Source organism: Sinocyclocheilus grahami, unplaced genomic scaffold (genome assembly GCF_001515645.1).
Source record: "Sinocyclocheilus grahami isolate Dianchi unplaced genomic scaffold, SAMN03320097.WGS_v1.1 scaffold4.1, whole genome shotgun sequence".
Taxonomy (NCBI): domain Eukaryota; kingdom Metazoa; phylum Chordata; class Actinopteri; order Cypriniformes; family Cyprinidae; genus Sinocyclocheilus; species Sinocyclocheilus grahami.
This window is the reverse complement of record NW_015505183.1, coordinates 858,419-879,291: the sequence shown is the minus strand read 5'-3', so window position 1 is coordinate 879,291 and position 20,873 is coordinate 858,419. Positions and strand designations below refer to the sequence as shown.

Sequence of the window (20,873 nt, the reverse complement as noted above, 5' to 3'; positions counted from 1 at the left end):
CTAATCAAAACGCATCACATGACCGCTCATTTACCGCGCAAGCCCGAGCCCGTGTAAAATGATATAAATTAAGCCCGAACCCGTCGGGTCCTGTCGGGTTCGGGCAAAGATCTTCAGCTCTAATATGAAGTATGTTGATGAGGATGCATGTATGATTCTACTCATTAATCTTATAGGCCTTTGATTATGTGTGGGATTGCTTGGACTCAATGGTAACAATGTTTCTGAGATGCCTTCGGGTTTTGTATGGGTATCGCAAAACCCAGTCTCTATGATAAGACAACATGGCTTGTACAGTATCTTGCCTGAATTGCATTACTGCAATTTATTACTCAGCTCTGCACATTTATGTTGTTATCTGGCTTGTTCAAATGAAATACTTGAATATGTTTGGGTTTTACCTTAAAGCTTGCCTCTGAGTAAATCCTCTCCAAGTGGGAGATGTACTGGGTCTAATTGCTTGTGTGTTTAATGATGTTGACGTTTTGCTTTTGCCTCCTGCTCCAGTAGCTCTAATTGTACTTTTACAGGGAGAGAGAAAGGAAAAAGGAGAGAACATGGAGCCCATCAATTTAGAGAATGTATTAATGGAGCACGTGTTTCCAAATGTGCAACATCTGTTTGCTTTAACCAAAGCAGGCCTCTCCTCCTTACCCTTTAGAAACAGCTGGGTGGTTTACAGGAAGGGAACTGTAACCTTCATGGAATAATTAGTTTCTAAATTACAATTTTGCAATAGGAAAAACAGCTAACATGAGATGTTAATTGTGTTCTCGTGTGAAAGGTATATTGATTGTCTTTTTATCAGCAATGTTGTTTAGCAGTCATCTGCTATTAAAGGTTTTGCAAGCTTAAACATTAATAAATTACATTAAAAACATTAATTAATAAATTCTATTTTATTCTATTGATAAGAATTCTATTAAATATTGTTGTTTGTTCTATTATCTAGTAGTTTGTAATAATTCCTTCTTTTATTCTATAAGAAATAAATGTTAATATAAGTATTTTATAAGCTTTTTTATGTTAATTGCTGTATAGCCAGCCAAATTTAATATATTTTTTAAATGTATTAACACCAAATAGTTTTCCATGATATTGGTTTTCCCATTCAAATTAGATCAGTTACTTTTATGAGGAAAAATCAAATGAATTAAAAACAGAATAAGTTATCTGTGTCTGTGAATGTGTCATGTCATACAAAATATTTGCCAAAAAATGTGAACATTAATTGTTGTAATTTGATGTTAATTTGAATAAAGTAGTTTTAAATGGCATAAGTAATTGCAAGTTACATCAATTTTCATGTGCCAAGTTTATTTTTTCCTGTTTTATTTTTCTTTTAAGAGTCGTATAGCATAACATATCCATCCATCACATTAAACAACAACATTTATTCATTTATTTTAAATAAATGTAATTATTAAAAAAACACTAATAATTCAAATGGTTGACTCTTGAGTGATAATAAGCCAAGAAAATATCCTTGATAACAGAGAAAGCAGCAGCCATTTCGATTTTAAATGTTCTACCCTACCCTTTGTCCGAACATATGAGTTTTTATAAATGTAGCTTGAGAAGCTTCAAAAATCACCTCCAAAACAGAAAAGGCATCCGTTTCATGGAATGACTCGCTAACATTTTGGCTTCCTTGACAAAATCCTCTGTTCCCCTTAAGGCTGCGATTCCCATGACACTTCCATCATTCACTCATTCATTCATTTGTAAATTCTCTGTATGTTGACAGACATTTGCTAATTAATTTCCATTTCTTTCCCCCTCCTGTCAACTTTTTACTTTTTCATTTGTATCATCAATTTCTTGTGGAGCTGTTCCCCCTGCAGTTCACAAAGCAGACATTTACACTGACAACCCCTTGTGAACATCTGCTGTGTTTGAACGCTGTCGTGCTAATCTCTCATTATAGGAGCCTGATCAAATGCCAGAACCGATGCCACTTTTCCGTCCCAGAAGGCAACTGTCACACTGTACTCATTTTACTGCTGGGACATCAATTTGAGAGACACATATTGATGTATTTCTTAAAATTCTTCTGCTGAAGTTATAGAGCCCTTGCCAATAATATGTTTTAAAAAAAATTCTGAGAGGATGACCATTGATTTTTTTCCCTACCCTACATAGAAATTCACAGCTTAGCGTAATCACTGCTCTTGGAGGATCCAAAGAGTTTTCCAACTTAAACAGGATTGCACAGGGTTTTTTGTATTCTATTAAGGCACTGAGCTAAGTTGGTTGAAATAGGGATCGGTTTCAGTCTCACTATCTTTTCCACACATGCCCTCTGAAACCTTTCTTCCACAATGCACCTTAGCCCTCATTGAGGCTGCCAGGAAGCACACGGCTTTCTGCCGCGCTCAGATAGGCTGCTTGTGAATGGAATGAAGAGAGATACAGGTCTTTATGGTTCACCTGAGCATTGCACAGCCCCATAGCAACCTCTCCCCACACAAACACCCCCTCCTGCACTGACACGCTATTTAATTTCCCCTCTCTAACTGTGTGATACATGGTAATGATGCCCAAAGCACTTTCTAAACACTTCTCTCCAAGGGCAAATGCCATTCTCCCCTCTCTGAGTCCCCTGCTGTTGTTTATAATGGTTTATTAATCAACTATGTGCTATAAGCCTTTCACAGCTCGGGGTTTGCATGCATAACCTCTTCTATTTTCTGTTTTACAGCACCGGTGACTCCTGATTGGAGTGAGTAGTTTTATATATTTTTGTGTATATGTTTTAATTAGCAAAAAAAAAGAAAAAGAGAGCAGGAAGAGCAACTGAAGAAATATTGCTTTTGAATTTTGGTGTTAAGCATCAGTAAATGTTCAACATGATCTCAGTAGGCTATTCATAGACTTTTATATGTATGATTGTAGAATACATACACTATCGTTCAAAAGTTGCGCATCTGTAAGACGTTTTCATTTTTGAAAGAATTATGTAGACCAAGGCTGGCTTTATTTGATCAAAATTACAGTTAAACAGAAATACTATTACGATTTAAAAATAACCTTTTTCTGTTTTAATATATTTTAAAATGTAATTTATTTATTGTGATAGCATGATGGCACATGATCCTTCAGGAATCATTTTAATATCCTGATTTGGTGCTCAAGAAATATTTCTTATTATTATCAATTTTTGAAAATGGTTGTGCTGCTTAATATTTTTGTGTAAAACCATGATACAGCAATGAGTTTTTTTCAGGATTATTTGATGAATAGAAATTTCAAAAGAACAGCATTTATTTGAAATAGAAATGTTTTGTAAGATTATAAATGTCTTTATTGTAGATTTTTATCTAATTAATGCAGCCTTGCTGAGTAAAAATATTAATTTTGATTAAACAAAATTACGGATCTCAGACTATTGAACAGTAGTGTATGTATAAATGACTTTTACAAATTATAAATATTTGAAAGCAAATACAAATGCTTTCCTATCCTATCCTTTCCTATACTCCTATGCTATCATGGAATTCATAGGTTGATTTGATTGTTTTTATAATAAGTGAGCAAACAATAATTTAACACAGTTCATGCATATATCACCTTTAACATTTAATTCCTTCTTTGTGGTTTCTAATGGTCAGAAATATTGTGACAGCGCATACACAATAAATGATTAAGACATTTAAATGTAACATTAGCAAAGGTTGACTTATTTCATGAATGTTGAACTCTGATAATGATCAATTTAGTCTTAGGAAAATTTTTTAAAATGTGTATGTCTCTAAAGATCATAAAAGGGTTTGTTTTAGATGCTCCCCATTCACTGATATTGTACATTTCAAGTATTTGACTAAACATCCAAAAACGTATTTGTGTACAAATAATCATTCTGAAATGACTGAATTTTCTGTTATAGCTTTTTTAGATGCTCTTTCTGCACGTTCTTCATTGTTCTGTTTCTCTGCTGAACTATCCATAGGTAAGTTTCACTGCGCCTTTGAAGAGGACACCATCTGTATGTTCACCCAAGATAAAACCGAAGAGTTTGATTGGACAAGACATAGTGCTGCCACCAGGGACACTAAATATACACCCAACACTGGACCCAGCAGCGACCGCACTGGCTCTAAACAAGGTATACTGCACTAAATATAGATAAATATAGATATGTAGATTTAGAGCTACACCAATATATTACATCACATAATTAAAATTTTCGCAAATAATTGAATGAATTGGCATTCATCAATGTGGGTGGATGTTGAGTAAAAGGATATATGTGACCCTGGACTACAAAACCATAAGTCATAAGGGTCAATTTTTTGAAAATTCGAAATTGAGATTTTTACATCATCTGAAAGCTGAATAGATAAGTTTGTTAGGATAGGACAATATTTGGCCAAGATACAACTATTTGAAAATCTGGAATCTGAGGGTGCAAAAAAATCTAAATATTGAGAAAATCGCCTTTAAAGTTGTCCAAATGAAGTTCTTAGCAATGCATATTAGGAAATTTACAAAATATCTTCATGGAACATGATCTTTACTTAATATCCTAATGATTTTTGGCATAAAAGAAAAATCAATACCGGTAATTTTGACCCATACAATGTATTTTTGGCTATTGCTACAAATATACCCCAGCGACTTAAGACTGGTTTTGTGGTCCAGGGTCACATATCGTCAGCAAAGTGAAGGCTTGTAGAGAGGGGCTAATAGCATTAGCATCCAAAGGCACTTTCAATTTCTCATGTTGCTAAAGGAGTGCGCAGGCTGGCTTTTGATTGGATGCCGTTTAGGGGAAGATGCTCAGTGGCTTCCATTAGCTGCAAAATCTGGAATCTGAGGGTGCAAAAAAATCTAAATATTGAGAAAATCGCCTTTAAAGTTGTCCAAATGAAGTTCTTAGCAATGCATATTAGGAAATTTACAAAATATCTTCATGGAACATGATCTTTACTTAATATCCTAATGATTTTTGGCATAAAAGAAAAATCAATACCGGTAATTTTGACCCATACAATGTATTTTTGGCTATTGCTACAAATATACCCCAGCGACTTAAGACTGGTTTTGTGGTCCAGGGTCACATATCGTCAGCAAAGTGAAGGCTTGTAGAGAGGGGCTAATAGCATTAGCATCCAAAGGCACTTTCAATTTCTCATGTTGCTAAAGGAGTGCGCAGGCTGGCTTTTGATTGGATGCCGTTTAGGGGAAGATGCTCAGTGGCTTCCATTAGCTGCACTTTCAGAGAAATGGTGTCAGTCATTAATCTTGACATCGGATCATGACAGCTCCGGTGTGCAACTGGATAATTTCCATGGGTCAACACATCACTAATGCAATCAGCTTGTCTAGTACTTTGGTAAAGTAGAGGAATCTGGAGAATGCAAGTCGTAAGTTCAGAAAAAGCACTGTGGTGCTTATTTAATCTATATATTGAAGTGGGGGTTTTATACAGAGAGTGCTGCAGGGATTACGTCATTTTTGTAGGCCAACCCAGAAGTTAGCATCACCCTGGTTCCCTCAAGAAAAAGACAGTAGGATTTTTGCATTAAATTTTAGATTACTGCAGAAAATGATCAACAAAGTTTGTCATTCTTGCACATTATGTATTTTGAAGCCTAAATTATAATTTAATAATCATTAAATCTTGATTGAAACTCAAAATGGTAACAAAGACATTTAAAACTTGTGAATGATCAAAAACAGTATGTTTCTATTAGTATTTTTTCACATGGTACAGATGAGAAGTACAATTCATCCATGTAATGTGAAAGGTGCCACCTTTTTTGACACCTCTTTAACCCAATGTTGCAAAATTTCAACGCTGACATAGCAAGTTCAAATTCTAAAATGATCAAAGCATTCAACAATACCTTAATATCTACATGATCTAGACATATTACTTTAATGTTGATTTATCCAGTCCAGAAAAGCAAGATGATGTGCTTCAAGGGAAGTTCGCAGGTTGTGGGACTTCATGGCCAGGCAAACAGACCTATTTTTAAAATCTAACATCCAACAGCATTGCAAGGCTGAACAATAGGACCTATAAATTGTGTAAATGTGGTCTTAGAGAGAGAAAAAAAACATGAGCACTGAGCAGGTTTATTTAAGTCGAGCTAAAAATTATGTTGAAATATTACAACAGTGGGCCTTACAGGCTTAAGTGAACTTAAAACAATCTTCACATAAAACCATTATAATAAATAGCATATTTAGCTACATGTACCCTTCAGCAAGTAGGAAATATACAGAAATATAATAAAGTTATTAAACACTAAATTCTAAATTAAATATAGATGAATCCTTAAAGCTACAAAAGTTATTGATTTCCTCTTTTATCTTTTGTTCTTTGCTGAACAGACATCAAAGCAGCTGGTTATTAGGTTATTTTGGCTCCTTTAAGAGCTGCCGCTGCTGAACATGACGTGGATCTGACACGCATCGTATTTTCTCACAACTCTTTACCTTTTCTGACTCACTTCAGGTCTTAAAGTCTCTATAATGAGCTGATGAGTTGAATCGGGTGTGTTAGATGAGGGAGTGCTGGGCTGCTCCAGGACAGTTTTGAAAACCACTGCATTTCAGAGACATGTTCTTAAATGTGATTCAAATCAACAAATACTTTCATGCATGCACAGTTTTAAGGCAGCTTTAATCACCTTTTTGGTAACTTCAAGACTTAACTGACGACATTCAACATTCAACTCATCACCTGTAGCTTTTATTTCGCGCTCGTTGACTAGTGCCTGATGCTGAGGTGAAGTTGGAGTCAGAGCCGATCCTAGACTTCTGGGGGCCCTACGCAAAACTGTGTGGGCGAGATCCTTAAAGCTACAAAAGTTATTGATTTCCTCTTTTATCTTTTGTTCTTTGCTGAACAGACATCAAAGCAGCTGGTTATTAGGTTATTTTGGCTCCTTTAAGAGGTGCCGCTGCTGAACATGACGTGGATCTGACATGCATCGTATTTTCTCACAACTCTTTACCTTTTCTGACTCACTTCAGGTCTTAAAGTCTCTATAATGAGCTGATGAGTTGAATCGGGTGTGTTAGATGAGGGAGTGCTGGGCTGCTCCAGGACAGTTTTGAAAACCACTGCATTTCAGAGACATGTTCTTAAATGTGATTCAAATCAACAAATACTTTCATGCATGCACAGTTTTAAGGCAGCTTTAATCACCTTTTTGGTAACTTCAAGACTTAACTGACGACATTCAACATTCAACTCATCACCTGTAGCTTTTATTTCGCGCTCGTTGACTAGTGCCTGATGCTGAGGTGAAGTTGGAGTCAGAGCCGATCCTAGACTTCTGGGGGCCCTACGCAAAACTGTGTGGGCGAGGGGGTGGGGGGGGTTATGAATGACAAGTTATGAATGAATGAAACGCCTCTGTCTGCTTGAGAAACTGTGTCTTTTCCGTGGCTCGGTGCGCTTTCAACTCTTTTTTTTTTTTGTCTCAAGTAAGACACTGTATGACATTCACGTTACATGATTTAACTGATTTTTACGTAGAAAGGGTGACAGCGCACCGCATTAAAATAAATGACATAAGCGGTTTTCGTAACCGCTGGCCAAATTCAAAAACGAAACTAAAATTAAATGATCTTTGAGAGCAAGGGGGCCCCTGGTGTTTCGGGGGCCCTACGCAGCTTGCGTACTTTGCGTATAGGGAGGATCGGCTCTGGTTGGAGTGCACATCTGAAAAGTCTCCCATTTGATGTAATCATAAAGACGTCCAAGAAAAAAGATACCGCTGCAGCAGTTGTGAGTGGGGTGGCCAACCCTTTTGTTAATTGTTAAATATTTTTAATGTGTTAAACTGAAAAAATTAATCGCATGAGTTAACACATTCATTTTGACAGCACTACTATAAATTACAAAGTCTGTTTTAGAATAGTTTAGAAGAGAGCAAGTATAACCACAAAAAAGCTGTAAAAGTGAGCTAGTGAGTAGGTGAGTTTACCTTTTTGGCGTTATGATGTTTAATGTCCCTGACAGTCACTTTAGTCCAATTTAGCCACTTGATACCAACTACCTTTTTCAAAAAAACTCACAAAATTACATATTAAAAGAAAATGACATTACTGATGAAAATATCTTGAGCTTGTGTTAACCACAGACCTTATGTTTAGGCATTTAACCAAAACCCATTCTGAAAATGTATTGAATGCAGGACAATGAAACTGGAAGTGCTAAAACGCTAACTTGTTTCTGGGTTTTAGGACTCATTCATGCAGCACTCTGTTAAAGGGTTAGTTCTCCCAAAAATGAAAATTAGCTTGTGTTTTACTTACCCTCGAAGCATCCTAGGTGTATATGACTTTCTTCTTTCAGACGAATACAGTCGGAGTTGTATTAAAAATTGTCCTGGCTATTCCAAGCTCTATCATTGCAGTCAGCGGGTGTTGCAGTTGAACAGTCCATAAGTCGTCAAATAAAGCTCACACATTCATCATAAAACGTGCCGCAGACGGCTCCGGGGGATGAATAAAGGCCCCCTGTAGCGAATCCATGAGTTTTTGTAAGAAAAATATCCATATTTCAAACATAAGAAACATTTTTCTCTCACTTCCGCTGACTGTCATACACTGAAGCAGTTCCGGTGGATGACGTAAGATGTGCGGCGTTGCGTGATTAGTGACTAATGCGGAGAGAGAACAAAGCAAAATGCCGGTCACGAATTAGAAGTACATACCGAAGATTTGCAAAGAAAAATGCCGGAGGATTTCGATATAAACCAAGAGGAGACTGGTTTTCCTTTGCTAAAGTAAGGAAACTTTGCTTCCTTTGCTCCTATTAAACCAACTCACGAGACTAGCATATCTCAGAGGCGCGCGTGCTGCACATTCACCTTCCGCCGGAACGGATCCACATATGACAGATAACGGAAGTGAGAGAAAAGTGTTTAATACGTTTGAAATATGAATATTTTTCTTACAAAAACTCATGGATTCCATACAGGGGGCCTTTATTTATCCCCCGGAGCCGTCTGCGGCACATTTTATTATGAATGCGCAAGCTTTATTTGACGACTTGTGGACTGTTCAACTGCAACACCCGCTGACTGCAATGATAGAGCTTGGAATAGCCAGGACAATTTTTAATATAACTCCGACTGGATTCGTCTGAAAGAAGAAAGTCATATACACCTAGGATGCCTCGGGGGTGAGTAAAACACAAGCTAATTTTCATTTTTGGGTGAACTAACCCTTTAATATTTCAATTAAGGGATATTTAAGGGCTTGACTTGTGTGAAAAAACCAAGGTCAATAGCTCTTTAAGTCACTCGGACCTGATATAAAAAGAATAAAAACTGTCTTTTAAGAGGCTATGAGAAATGTGAATTGAAAAATCTTTTGTCCTATGCTATGGAGTCACTGAAATCCTATTGATTATTCTTAGTTAGTGCAGAGTTCAGTGGAGGTGTGCTGAGAGAATTTATAGCCTGATAATTTAGCAGATTTGAGTAACTGTGTGACATTGATTCTACACAATTAAAATTACTGTGCCAAATTTTATTTATTCTCTGGATTTAATGTATATGCATACACTACTGATTAAATGTTTGGGGTCAGTATGACTTTTTTTCAGCAAGGATGCATTAAATCGTTCAAAAGTGACAAAGATGTTTATAGTGTAACAAAAAATTATGCTGTTCTTCTGAACTTTCTATTTTTCAAAGAATACTGAAAAAAAATGTATCACTGTTTCCAGAAAAATGTAAGCAGCACAACTGTTTTCAAAATTGATAACAATAAAGGATCTTGAGCACCAAATCAGCATATTAGAATGATTTCTGAAGGATCATATGACACTGAAGACTGGAGTAATGATACTGAAAATTCAGCTTTGCCATCACAGGAATAAATCAGTTCATTTTTATGTACTTGTGCACTTTGTACAGGTTTCTACATGTACATTGAGACCTCACGACCACGTCTGGAAGGAGACAAAGCACGACTATTGACTCCATCCTTCAATCTTGCCCCTAAAAATCCCTACGGCAATGTGGTCACCAACCCAACATACTGCTTCAGCTTCTTCTACCACATGTATGGGAAACATATAGGTGGGTTACTGTTAGCACAATATACCATAAAGAATCCTGATGTGATTAACTGAGTGGAATATATGCAATGTTATCTAATTAGTGTTGATCAGTGTTGGTTACTTTGGAAATGTAAAAGGTTACAGATTACAAGTTACACTATTTAAAATGTAATAAGTAGTGTAACTGTTTCAACTGCTTTATTAAAGTAATGTAACTTATTACGTTTGATTACCTTTGATTACTTTTCTAAATTTCTAATGAAACATTTTCAAACATTTAAACCAAGCAGGGTTAACCTTACAGTAGAACTCAACTGATTACTGTCAGACTCTTTCATCACTTGAATTAAGATTATAATAGTTTAATTTTACCACCACAAAATCAGACTTTAGCACGTCTTTTTACTTTATAAAAAGGTTAAATACAGATTTACTATCAATACCTTAAAAAGTTGATCTTAAAAAATTAAGCACATACATAAACCCAAATAGGAAATAAGACAGTTATCGAATAAGCATGTGTCCTATTCTATGTCCTAAACTCCTAAAACATATTTTAGAGCAGTCAATTCAGTTTGGAAAATAAATCAATTCTGTGTGTGTGTGTATGTGTGTGTCTGTCTGTCTGTCTGTGTGTAATGCTTCCTCAGGTTTGATACTGAAACCTATGATGTTGATTGCATTTTGGTTTTTACAGAAAATATTCAGATGTAACCCCTTTTGTATGGGATGATATTAGACTCAAATTGATTAATAGATGCACGCACAATTATCCATATACTGCATACATTTCATACATGTATCTTACTAACCACAAATAAATGCCTTTCAATTTGAGTCTGTGGAATTCTGGATTAAATGATTGTGCAGCTTTTTTTTTTTAATTGTTTGGCCCTATAATCCTCTTTCTTGCTCTCTCATTTGGCACGAATCCAAATGTTCACAGTGTTGGCTATTTGAATTTGAATGCAACTGACTATTATTTATTAGGCCTATGTAAACCAGGATTTGTAGCTAATTGCACTGGGACTTGCTTGTTGGTAGTTGTGTGTGTGGGGGACGTGAAATGTTGTAAACTGCGAAAATGAAGTCTCAAAATCGAAATGAACTGAACAAGATCGACTCGAACTAGACATCAATTAATGCACGCGTGTCACCTGATCCACATATGCACAGATTCCTTTTTTCAATGAGCAATTTATGATATATTAATGCAGAACAGAACATTTTTATTCACAAACATGTCTGTATTTGTACAAATCGGTGCACAATCATTTAATCCAGAATTCCACAGACTCAAATTGAAAGGCATTTGTTTGTGGTTAGTAAGATACATGTATAAAATGTATGCAGTACATGGATAATTGTGCGTGCATCTATTAATCATTTTGAGTCTAATATCATCCCATACTTTTGAAATTGTTAACCTTTTTTTATAAGTAACTAATTTAATTACACATTTTTCTCAGTAACTGTAACTGATTAGTTGCATTTCATTTGTAATTTAATTATGTAATACAATTACATGTAACTAGTTACTCCCCAACACTGGTGTGATGTGCAGCCAGCTGTAACCTCTACAATTACAGTCTATCATAACTCTACTGTTCAAATGAGAGCTGACCTGGTCAGTCAGCAACATAGACAGTGTCAGACAGATACAGGCTGGAACGTTCTCACTTTCTGGATTTCAAGATGAAAACAAAGTGAAATGTCTTGCTTTCTAGTTAGATATGTATAAAATACCAACATAAGAACATCTCATTTTTTTTATGTATAAACGTTTTTATGTATGAATGGCTATATAAATGCTTTCAAATCCTATAAGGAGAACATACTCACTGTTGTACAATTACAATAGTGAGCACTCCTCAAGAAAGGCCACATGCAGTCACAACTTTTGTCACAACAGCTTTGCCAAAATGCACCTTGAAGATTCTGGGGCAGATGAGACTAAAATGTAATTATTTGGCCTCAACACCAAATGATATGTAACGATAAATTTAACTGAACTTGAGCAGTTCTGCAAAGAAGAGTGGGCAAATATTGCAAAGTCTAGATGTGCAAAAAGTTAGTAGAGACAGAGACATATCCCGAACAGACTAAAGGCTGCAATTAAAGCAAAAGGTGGTTCTACGAAATACTGACACAAGGGGGTGATCCTTTTTCCAACTCCGTGATTCTGTTTTTTTTAATGATATATTGGTATTATATCTTTCACTTGGATGTTATAAGTTGCACAAATACAGCTGCATAAAACAAAAACTGTGTCCGTCTTCATTTCAGGCTGCAAAGCAACAAAATGTGATTATTTTTAAGGGGGTGATTCTTTTCTATACACACTATAATATTTTTTTCTTATTTTAAACTTTATCTCAGTCTAGTTTTTCATATTTTATCTTTTACTCTGAGGCAGAAATTGCCATATTTATGTTTTAAAATGCTGGCCAGAAAAGTGCAGTGTACACGTTGGCCTTTTCTGGGATGGAAAACCTTGCTATTAAATGTTTCTAGTGGACTGTAAGTGCTGTAAATGATTTAGACCAATAACTCAATTTGTACTATATGGATACATTTCTATAGTTCCCTTTTTTCATGCTCACTTTATGCTGTTGCAGTTGAGCTGGACATGCAGTTGCACTTCTGTGGTAGTGATGACCTCCACAGCCCCTCAGATAAGCTTGTAACTGCAATTTTCTGCTTCACAAAGCTGTGTGCTTTTAGAATAGAAAGCGTGGGGCTAATTCCAACTCACCAGGGTGTTCTCTTCCTGGCTTTTGACACGTAGACTCACCGGGCGTCTGGGGTTAAAAATCCATGTGCCCAACAAGATCTTCTGTCTGGCTGCACAGCAAAGAACCGAGACAACATGGTTAGATGGCTGTTTTGAGATGAAAACCTACACAAGGTGCACATAAATATACACTAAAATCTATTTTTGTGTATGTTACGCTAGCCTGTATTCCAGTCATCTTTGACTTATACTGACATCTAGTGGTGTGGAAGCAGCATCATGCAAATTCTATCATTTACAGATGATAGTGTACAAATGCAGTGTTCACAGTCAGCCATAATTGATTTATCACACAAGTGAAACAGGATGTAACAGTTCAGTAACAGGATGGTTACTCAAATAAAGTGAGCAACATTCAGCTGTTCGTGTAATCTCAAAATGGTGGCCCCCATGTAAAATACAAGTTATTAGAGTACTGATGTGCCTAGAGTCTGCATCTAATTTTCAAAAGTACTATTCATTTCTTGATGTGTAAAACGATATAATGAGGGGAAAAAATTACATCATTAAAGAAGAACAAAGTATCAACAAGTTTTGTGCGTGTGTGTGTGCGTATGTTTGTTGTGTGTTGTTTTAATGTTCCACTCTGGTTAAACGATTATATCTCCAGAAAGCTTATCTTAGCATTAATAGCATCACATCTCTGTAGCACTAGTATCATTGTCTCCTCATTTGGAAGGAAATGAACATAACATTTGGCCGAATCCCAAACATCTGAGAGAGTAATACAGATTTTCTTCCTACTTTTCCTTTAATCAGCGTAAAATTTGAGTGTAGCAATTATGTGGCATTTATATAACAACAGCAGTGGTTGTGTTCTGAACAGTTTAATGATTGATTGTTCCTGGAGATGAAGATGAGATTAACGATAAATTTAACTGAACTTGAGCAGTTCTGCAAAGAAGAGTGGGCAAATATTGCAAAGTCTAGATGTGCAAAAAGTTAGTAGAGACAGAGACATATCCCGAACAGACTAAAGGCTGCAATTAAAGCAAAAGGTGGTTCTACGAAATACTGACACAAGGGGGTGATCCTTTTTCCAACTCCGTGATTCTGTTTTTTTTAATGATATATTGGTATTATATCTTTCACTTGGATGTTATAAGTTGCACAAATACAGCTGCATAAAACAAAAACTGTGTCCGTCTTCATTTCAGGCTGCAAAGCAACAAAATGTGATTATTTTTAAGGGGGTGATTCTTTTCTATACACACTATAATATTTTTTTCTTATTTTAAACTTTATCTCAGTCTAGTTTTTCATATTTTATCTTTTACTCTGAGGCAGAAATTGCCATATTTATGTTTTAAAATGCTGGCCAGAAAAGTGCAGTGTACACGTTGGCCTTTTCTGGGATGGAAAACCTTGCTATTAAATGTTTCTAGTGGACTGTAAGTGCTGTAAATGATTTAGACCAATAACTCAATTTGTACTATATGGATACATTTCTATAGTTCCCTTTTTTCATGCTCACTTTATGCTGTTGCAGTTGAGCTGGACATGCAGTTGCACTTCTGTGGTAGTGATGACCTCCACAGCCCCTCAGATAAGCTTGTAACTGCAATTTTCTGCTTCACAAAGCTGTGTGCTTTTAGAATAGAAAGCGTGGGGCTAATTCCAACTCACCAGGGTGTTCTCTTCCTGGCTTTTGACACGTAGACTCACCGGGCGTCTGGGGTTAAAAATCCATGTGCCCAACAAGATCTTCTGTCTGGCTGCACAGCAAAGAACCGAGACAACATGGTTAGATGGCTGTTTTGAGATGAAAACCTACACAAGGTGCACATAAATATACACTAAAATCTATTTTTGTGTATGTTACGCTAGCCTGTATTCCAGTCATCTTTGACTTATACTGACATCTAGTGGTGTGGAAGCAGCATCATGCAAATTCTATCATTTACAGATGATAGTGTACAAATGCAGTGTTCACAGTCAGCCATAATTGATTTATCACACAAGTGAAACAGGATGTAACAGTTCAGTAACAGGATGGTTACTCAAATAAAGTGAGCAACATTCAGCTGTTCGTGTAATCTCAAAATGGTGGCCCCCATGTAAAATACAAGTTATTAGAGTACTGATGTGCCTAGAGTCTGCATCTAATTTTCAAAAGTACTATTCATTTCTTGATGTGTAAAACGATATAATGAGGGGAAAAAATTACATCATTAAAGAAGAACAAAGTATCAACAAGTTTTGTGCGTGTGTGTGTGCGTATGTTTGTTGTGTGTTGTTTTAATGTTCCACTCTGGTTAAACGATTATATCTCCAGAAAGCTTATCTTAGCATTAATAGCATCACATCTCTGTAGCACTAGTATCATTGTCTCCTCATTTGGAAGGAAATGAACATAACATTTGGCCGAATCCCAAACATCTGAGAGAGTAATACAGATTTTCTTCCTACTTTTCCTTTAATCAGCGTAAAATTTGAGTGTAGCAATTATGTGGCATTTATATAACAACAGCAGTGGTTGTGTTCTGAACAGTTTAATGATTGATTGTTCCTGGAGATGAAGATGAGATGAGGTCTCTTCAAGGTCACTGAACCTTGCAGTTGCTATGTAACACAAAGAAAGGGTTCAAAAGACATGTAGTCAACTGGCCATATTGCATCTAATGACTTCTACTGACACTGAGTGCATCTGCCTTTTTTCCAGGAACATTAAATGTGTATTTGAGGCAGAAGAGCCAGACGGGTCAGGATACATCTGTTTGGACCCTGAGTGGGAACCAAGGAGACCGTTGGAGGCAAGCCAGAGTTAACATCAATCCCACATCCTCTTTTCAGGTGCCTCTTTCTGCTTGAGCTTTTCTTGAATAATAATACACAAATAATGATCATATAAAAACAATTATAATAATATAATATTATATGATGCAACATGGATACTAATATATTCTAATTTATAATATTATAATATCTATTATTTAATATACTTATCTAATTATCCATTCGTGTAGATGGTTTTGGAGGGTATACGTGGTACTGGCATTGAAGGGGATATTGCTGTAGACGATGTGACCATAGAAGAAGGAGAGTGTCGAGACCCCCCACCCAGTAGTAGTGAGTATATTGGACAAGAGTTTTTAAAGCAATTATTTAACCAATGGCTTTTGAGTTTATTGCAATGAAATAGAAAAAAACTATAATTGTTATTAATGGATTAATGGATTTATTCATATTTATCAGGTTGTGTAAAAAAAAGATATCTATACTACTTTTAAAATTTTTGGGATCAGTAGGATTTTTTAAAATGTTTTTTTAATGGGTTTATTTGATCAAAACAGTGAAATTATGAAACATTATTATGATTTACAGCATTATTACTCCAGTTTTCAATGTCACATGATCCTTCAGAAATTCTTTGAGATTTCTTTGATAAGAACAGCTTTTATTTGAGATAAATATCTTCACTGCCACTTTTGATCAGCTTATTCAGCATTCTTGTTGAATGAAAGTATTAATTTCTTTCCAAAAAAAATGCTGAATTTGCTGAATACCTGTTTAGTCTAAATAAATGAATCACAAGAACACACAACTGTGGAAGAAACTTTTGTGTAGGATCAAAGCTAATATAACACAGACTGTATTATCTACGCTTTTTTTAAATTATTTTTCTTATCCGTAACAAGATAATCCACCAGCTTGAATGACTCTTTTCATGACTCACAGCAAATGTTTACAGTTAATTTTTTCGCTCTCTTTTGAATTAAAGCATAGCACGTGGCAAAAAAGATATTCTAGAGATACAGACCGTAGACAAACCTCATTAGACTTCTAGAAGACAGAATTGTTCATCTCTAAATTATTTACACAGAACTGAGAAATGAGTATTTGTTCACATCAGTAACTGCATTTGTTCTTGTCTTTATTTCCTCAGATATAAGATCGCTGGCTTCTCCCACTGCAATGCATATATGGCAGCTCTGTCTCACTTTACTTTTGGTCTTGGTTGGCCTCCGAAGGTGACCTCATCACATGGAAGTGGAACCCAGCTTTGGCATTCATAGAGATTTTGGCTGACTCGGACTGCCTGAACACAACAACCAAAGATTCATCCCGTCTACACAAAAGGAACGTAGGTTTTAGATCAATGTAAATGAAGAGGAAGCCAGGGAGGGAATCTAAAGCTCGCTAACACAGTGATATGAGTATTACACCAGAGTCCACTCAAGATCTTGAGGAAAAGACCATTACTGTTGTGTTGTCAGTGTTATAAAGAACAGAACAGGAGGACGGCTTGGGAGACTTAATAGGGGAATCTTTCGAAGCACAAAGACATAACATGTATTTCCATCACTACATGGTTTTTACTTTGTTAAACGTCTGCTATTGTCATCAAAGACCTCATAATGTCACAATATGTAATCCTGGACTACATAAAGGAAGCTTCCTGGGAGGAAAAAAAACAATGATGGTAACAAAAATGAATGATCGTTTGAAAAAAAAAAGTTTTCGTTTTTTTATGTCTGAAAATAGAGATATGTCAAATACAGCCGCACTCTTTGTAGGTCCTTGTGCTCTGATGTTATTGGTTTGATGTGAACATCAGGGCTTCACAAATGTGTGTTGTTTTAAAGGGTGTTTGGGGCATACAATCAGTTGGGACGTTCATGAACTCGTCCTTTGTGCTTTAACTGATCAAGTTTAACAGACATTGCCCATTCTGGGCATTATGTGTTTCATTCTTGCTCTATGTGTTTTTGTTATATTAGGTATGTTACCACACTCATCTGAATCAATATTAACAGCTCATCATGCAGCTGACACAACGAACATCGTCTCTCACTGAGAATCATTGAGTTGACCTTTCATTTCAGCGCGGCTCTGCTAAACAACAGCTGTAGAGAACATCACGCTGTTCCTGCTGCTAGTGTGGATCTGAATACCCGACTGTGTCCGCTTACGGTTACGCCGGTCCCCTTGCAGTTGTTTTCTTTAGGTGCGTAAAGATAGCCGTCAACTTCGGAACCTGTTCGCAAAGGAACATGGAGTTGCTGTCTGTAGTGAAATCAAGTGCCTTCAGAACCTTCTGTAAAATCATTCTACTGTGCTACTGTATCATCTAGCATTTTCTTTCGGCACTGTTTAGCGTACATACACACGTGAGATGAAAGGTGAAAATCAGAGAGCCACGATGAGAGACGGGTGCCATGTTGCAGCCCATCACTGAAGTCTTGAGTTGCACATACTGTTGATAGATGATGACTTAATTTTATTTCGACAGCATACATCCCACCTGCTCCACATCTGACTGATATAAGGAAAACAATGGTGGTGGGACTGGACTAAAAGCACCATTGATTCATCAGTGGGACATCTGGGAGCTATTATCAGCAGGTGAAAAACACCCGGGAGGGTCACTGAAATCCTCCTTCGTTCTGATGAGACTTCTGTGCCGCCAAAAAAAAAAAACATTTTCCGACATCCAGAGGACTGAGAGGTATGAAAAAAATAGATGGACCTTTAGAGGAATGATGCTCTCACTGTACAAGATGATCAACCTTGATCTGGATCCATCCGGTTGGATTCGTACAAATGATATTTTATTACTCTGATGAAAATGACTGCTTTTACTGAACTACAAACTCTGAACTACCTGAGACCATCCGTTACCTTAACCAGCTGGTTTTTGGACATGTATTGTAAAATCACTTTTCTCATTCATAATGTTCATTTCCAAGGAAGAATTACGTTACTCTCTCTGTTTTGTCAGCCCAAAAATGTTGTTTCAGACAACAAATATATATATATATAAATTTTTTTCATTTCTAAAAATCACTTTGCATTACTATATTATGGCATAATTTGAATCTATAGTATGATTTTATAAAATAATATCAAATATATGAGATTATATGCAAATACACCTGGTAGGGAGGTGTATGGAAATGGTTTCACACTTATGAATATTCAGACAAAGCACAATGTGAAATATTAATATCAAAATTCAGAAACACAGTACCTTCAAAACACAAGTTGTTTTTTCTCAATTTTATTAAAGTTACAATCAACAGGAATAAACTACCGAATACTTTACATAAAGAAAAAAGATATTTTACATCTCGGTTCAATAAAAGGCTTTCATGGTATTGTGTGGGGGGGGGGTTTTCTTTGTTCAGTATATATGATATTATGATACTTTCATTACTGTAATTAGACATTTTTTATTTACTCTGACATCTTGGGGGGAAATGTGCAGGAAAAAATGCTGTTAAATGGCAAAGAAAACTTCATAATTTTAATTTAATTTAAAATTATAATTTTTTATCCTCTGAAACAACTCTTGAGTACTGATTGATCCAAGGAAAATTTCTCAAACTGAGAACACTTTTTATGTCCTGGAGGCAGATAGATGGAAGGATGGATGGAGCTCATCTATTTTGTCAATTGTATAAAAAAAATCAACAATATATTGTTTAATTTGCCCATAATATGTAAATATGCTTGAAGTACATCACTTCTGTGTTGTTTTATTTTTTTAATTGACTCAAGCCAGATTCAAACATTCAAGCAGCACTGCACGTTTGTGTGTGTGTGTGTGTGTGTGTGTGGGTGTGTGCGTGTGTGTGTAGATACGTTTTGACATTGCATAAAATGAAAGCTTTGAATTTTTGAATAGAACATGTGCAGTTGCAGTTGCGCTAACCATTACTTAGAACATTTGCCATCTCAATTATAATAAAACCCATGTGTGGTGGTGCCTTGGGCTTCAAACCCACTTTAAGCCCTTAAAAGTGTCTGCTAAATGAAGTTGGAGATAGGCTGCCACTAATCTTTACAAAGATCCTTCTTATTTTGTAGTTTGAGGGGTCTCACCACAGGAGGTCTGGTAGTTTCATCAAAAATAGTCTCATAAAAAATAGATTACAGATTCACTTTTGGGCCTCATTTGATCTTCTGCTTACACAAAACACAAAGTTAAGATTGTAAGAATGTAAAAATGACATTCCCTCTTGCTGAAATGCATGCTTTTCAGTTGAATAACAAGCTTATTTACTTATCTTGACAGAAATTCCAGCCGATTTTTATACTCAACCCTGCAGATATGTCATCTGTTTGTGGGTTTATCTGAACATCTGAAAGGTTGGGTGGCCAAGTCAAAAAATTAAAGCAATTCATTCTAGGACAACTATTGCCATGAATGTTTGAACTATGCAAACTTTTTGCAACCTCTGACCCTTTGTTTAAAAAGAAAAAGATGAACTTCTATCAAGCGTGGAGGACTTTTGCACATAATGCCCTGGAGCTTATGATGTTAGGAATGGTTAAAGACAATCCATTAGGTTCTTTTATAAGTACCCATATGATTATCTGTAATTTATGGTCTGAAAGTCCCTACAAGCAGGTCCATTTGTCACCAGTGACAAGCACACACCGTAATGTATAAAGCTAAAGGCAACTTTCCCTTCTGCCTTCCAGTGCTGTCATGTGAAATGAGATTATAGCTGAACAGGTTGGACACCGTTCTATATTTATCTCATTAAAATGATTGTACGAGGTGCTAGTTAATAGCTATCATATATCAAATGTAAATGATATTTTTTATTTTTTTGGGGTGGTCTGGGTGTTTTAAGGGGTATGATTTGTGTGTGCCTTGTACGTGTGGGCAAACTATTTTCCCATAATCCATTATTTCATGGCAAAATGCTCCAAACAAAGCAAGGACCATCTGTTTCCATGCCTGCTGTACATTTTCATCTCTATCCTTCTCTCTCCTTGCCCCACTTTCTCTCAAGAGAAAATATTAACTTAACATACAAATGAGAAAGCGTTGCCAGGCCAGTGATGCAAACCAAAGGAAAAGCGCATTGTTTGAGCGGATTATTGAGAAGAGCTGGACAGATTTTTGAAAATATCCTGAGCATGCTGAAAACATTGAACTCGCAGTGGTTCTTCAGGAACATGTTTGCCCGTAATGCGTTTCTTCTTACATCCCCATATCATTTAGAGCAGAGAGCTGTTCAAGTATCAGTCAATGAGTTTATAATGACTTCCACATTTATAATCAGGCAGTGTAGCATTGCTTGTCCTGCAAATGCT

General features: G+C 36.1%; 1 protein-coding gene across 1 annotated transcript in view; it reads left to right on the top strand.

Moving 5' to 3' along the window:
• The window catches only part of LOC107582447 (MAM domain-containing glycosylphosphatidylinositol anchor protein 2-like), a 187,093-nt gene extending 168,549 nt beyond the window's left edge, over positions 1–18,544 (top strand). Inside the window, exons 12-17 of the mRNA XM_016268294.1 lie at positions 2,702–2,722; positions 3,950–4,105; positions 9,885–10,049; positions 15,487–15,617; positions 15,791–15,893; positions 16,711–18,544. Of these exons, the coding sequence (XP_016123780.1) occupies positions 2,702–2,722; positions 3,950–4,105; positions 9,885–10,049; positions 15,487–15,617; positions 15,791–15,893; positions 16,711–16,799 (665 nt within the window). The 3' untranslated portion in view covers positions 16,800–18,544. The remainder of the gene's footprint in view (positions 1–2,701; positions 2,723–3,949; positions 4,106–9,884; positions 10,050–15,486; positions 15,618–15,790; positions 15,894–16,710) is intronic.
• The last annotated feature ends 2,329 nt before the right edge of the window (positions 18,545–20,873 follow it).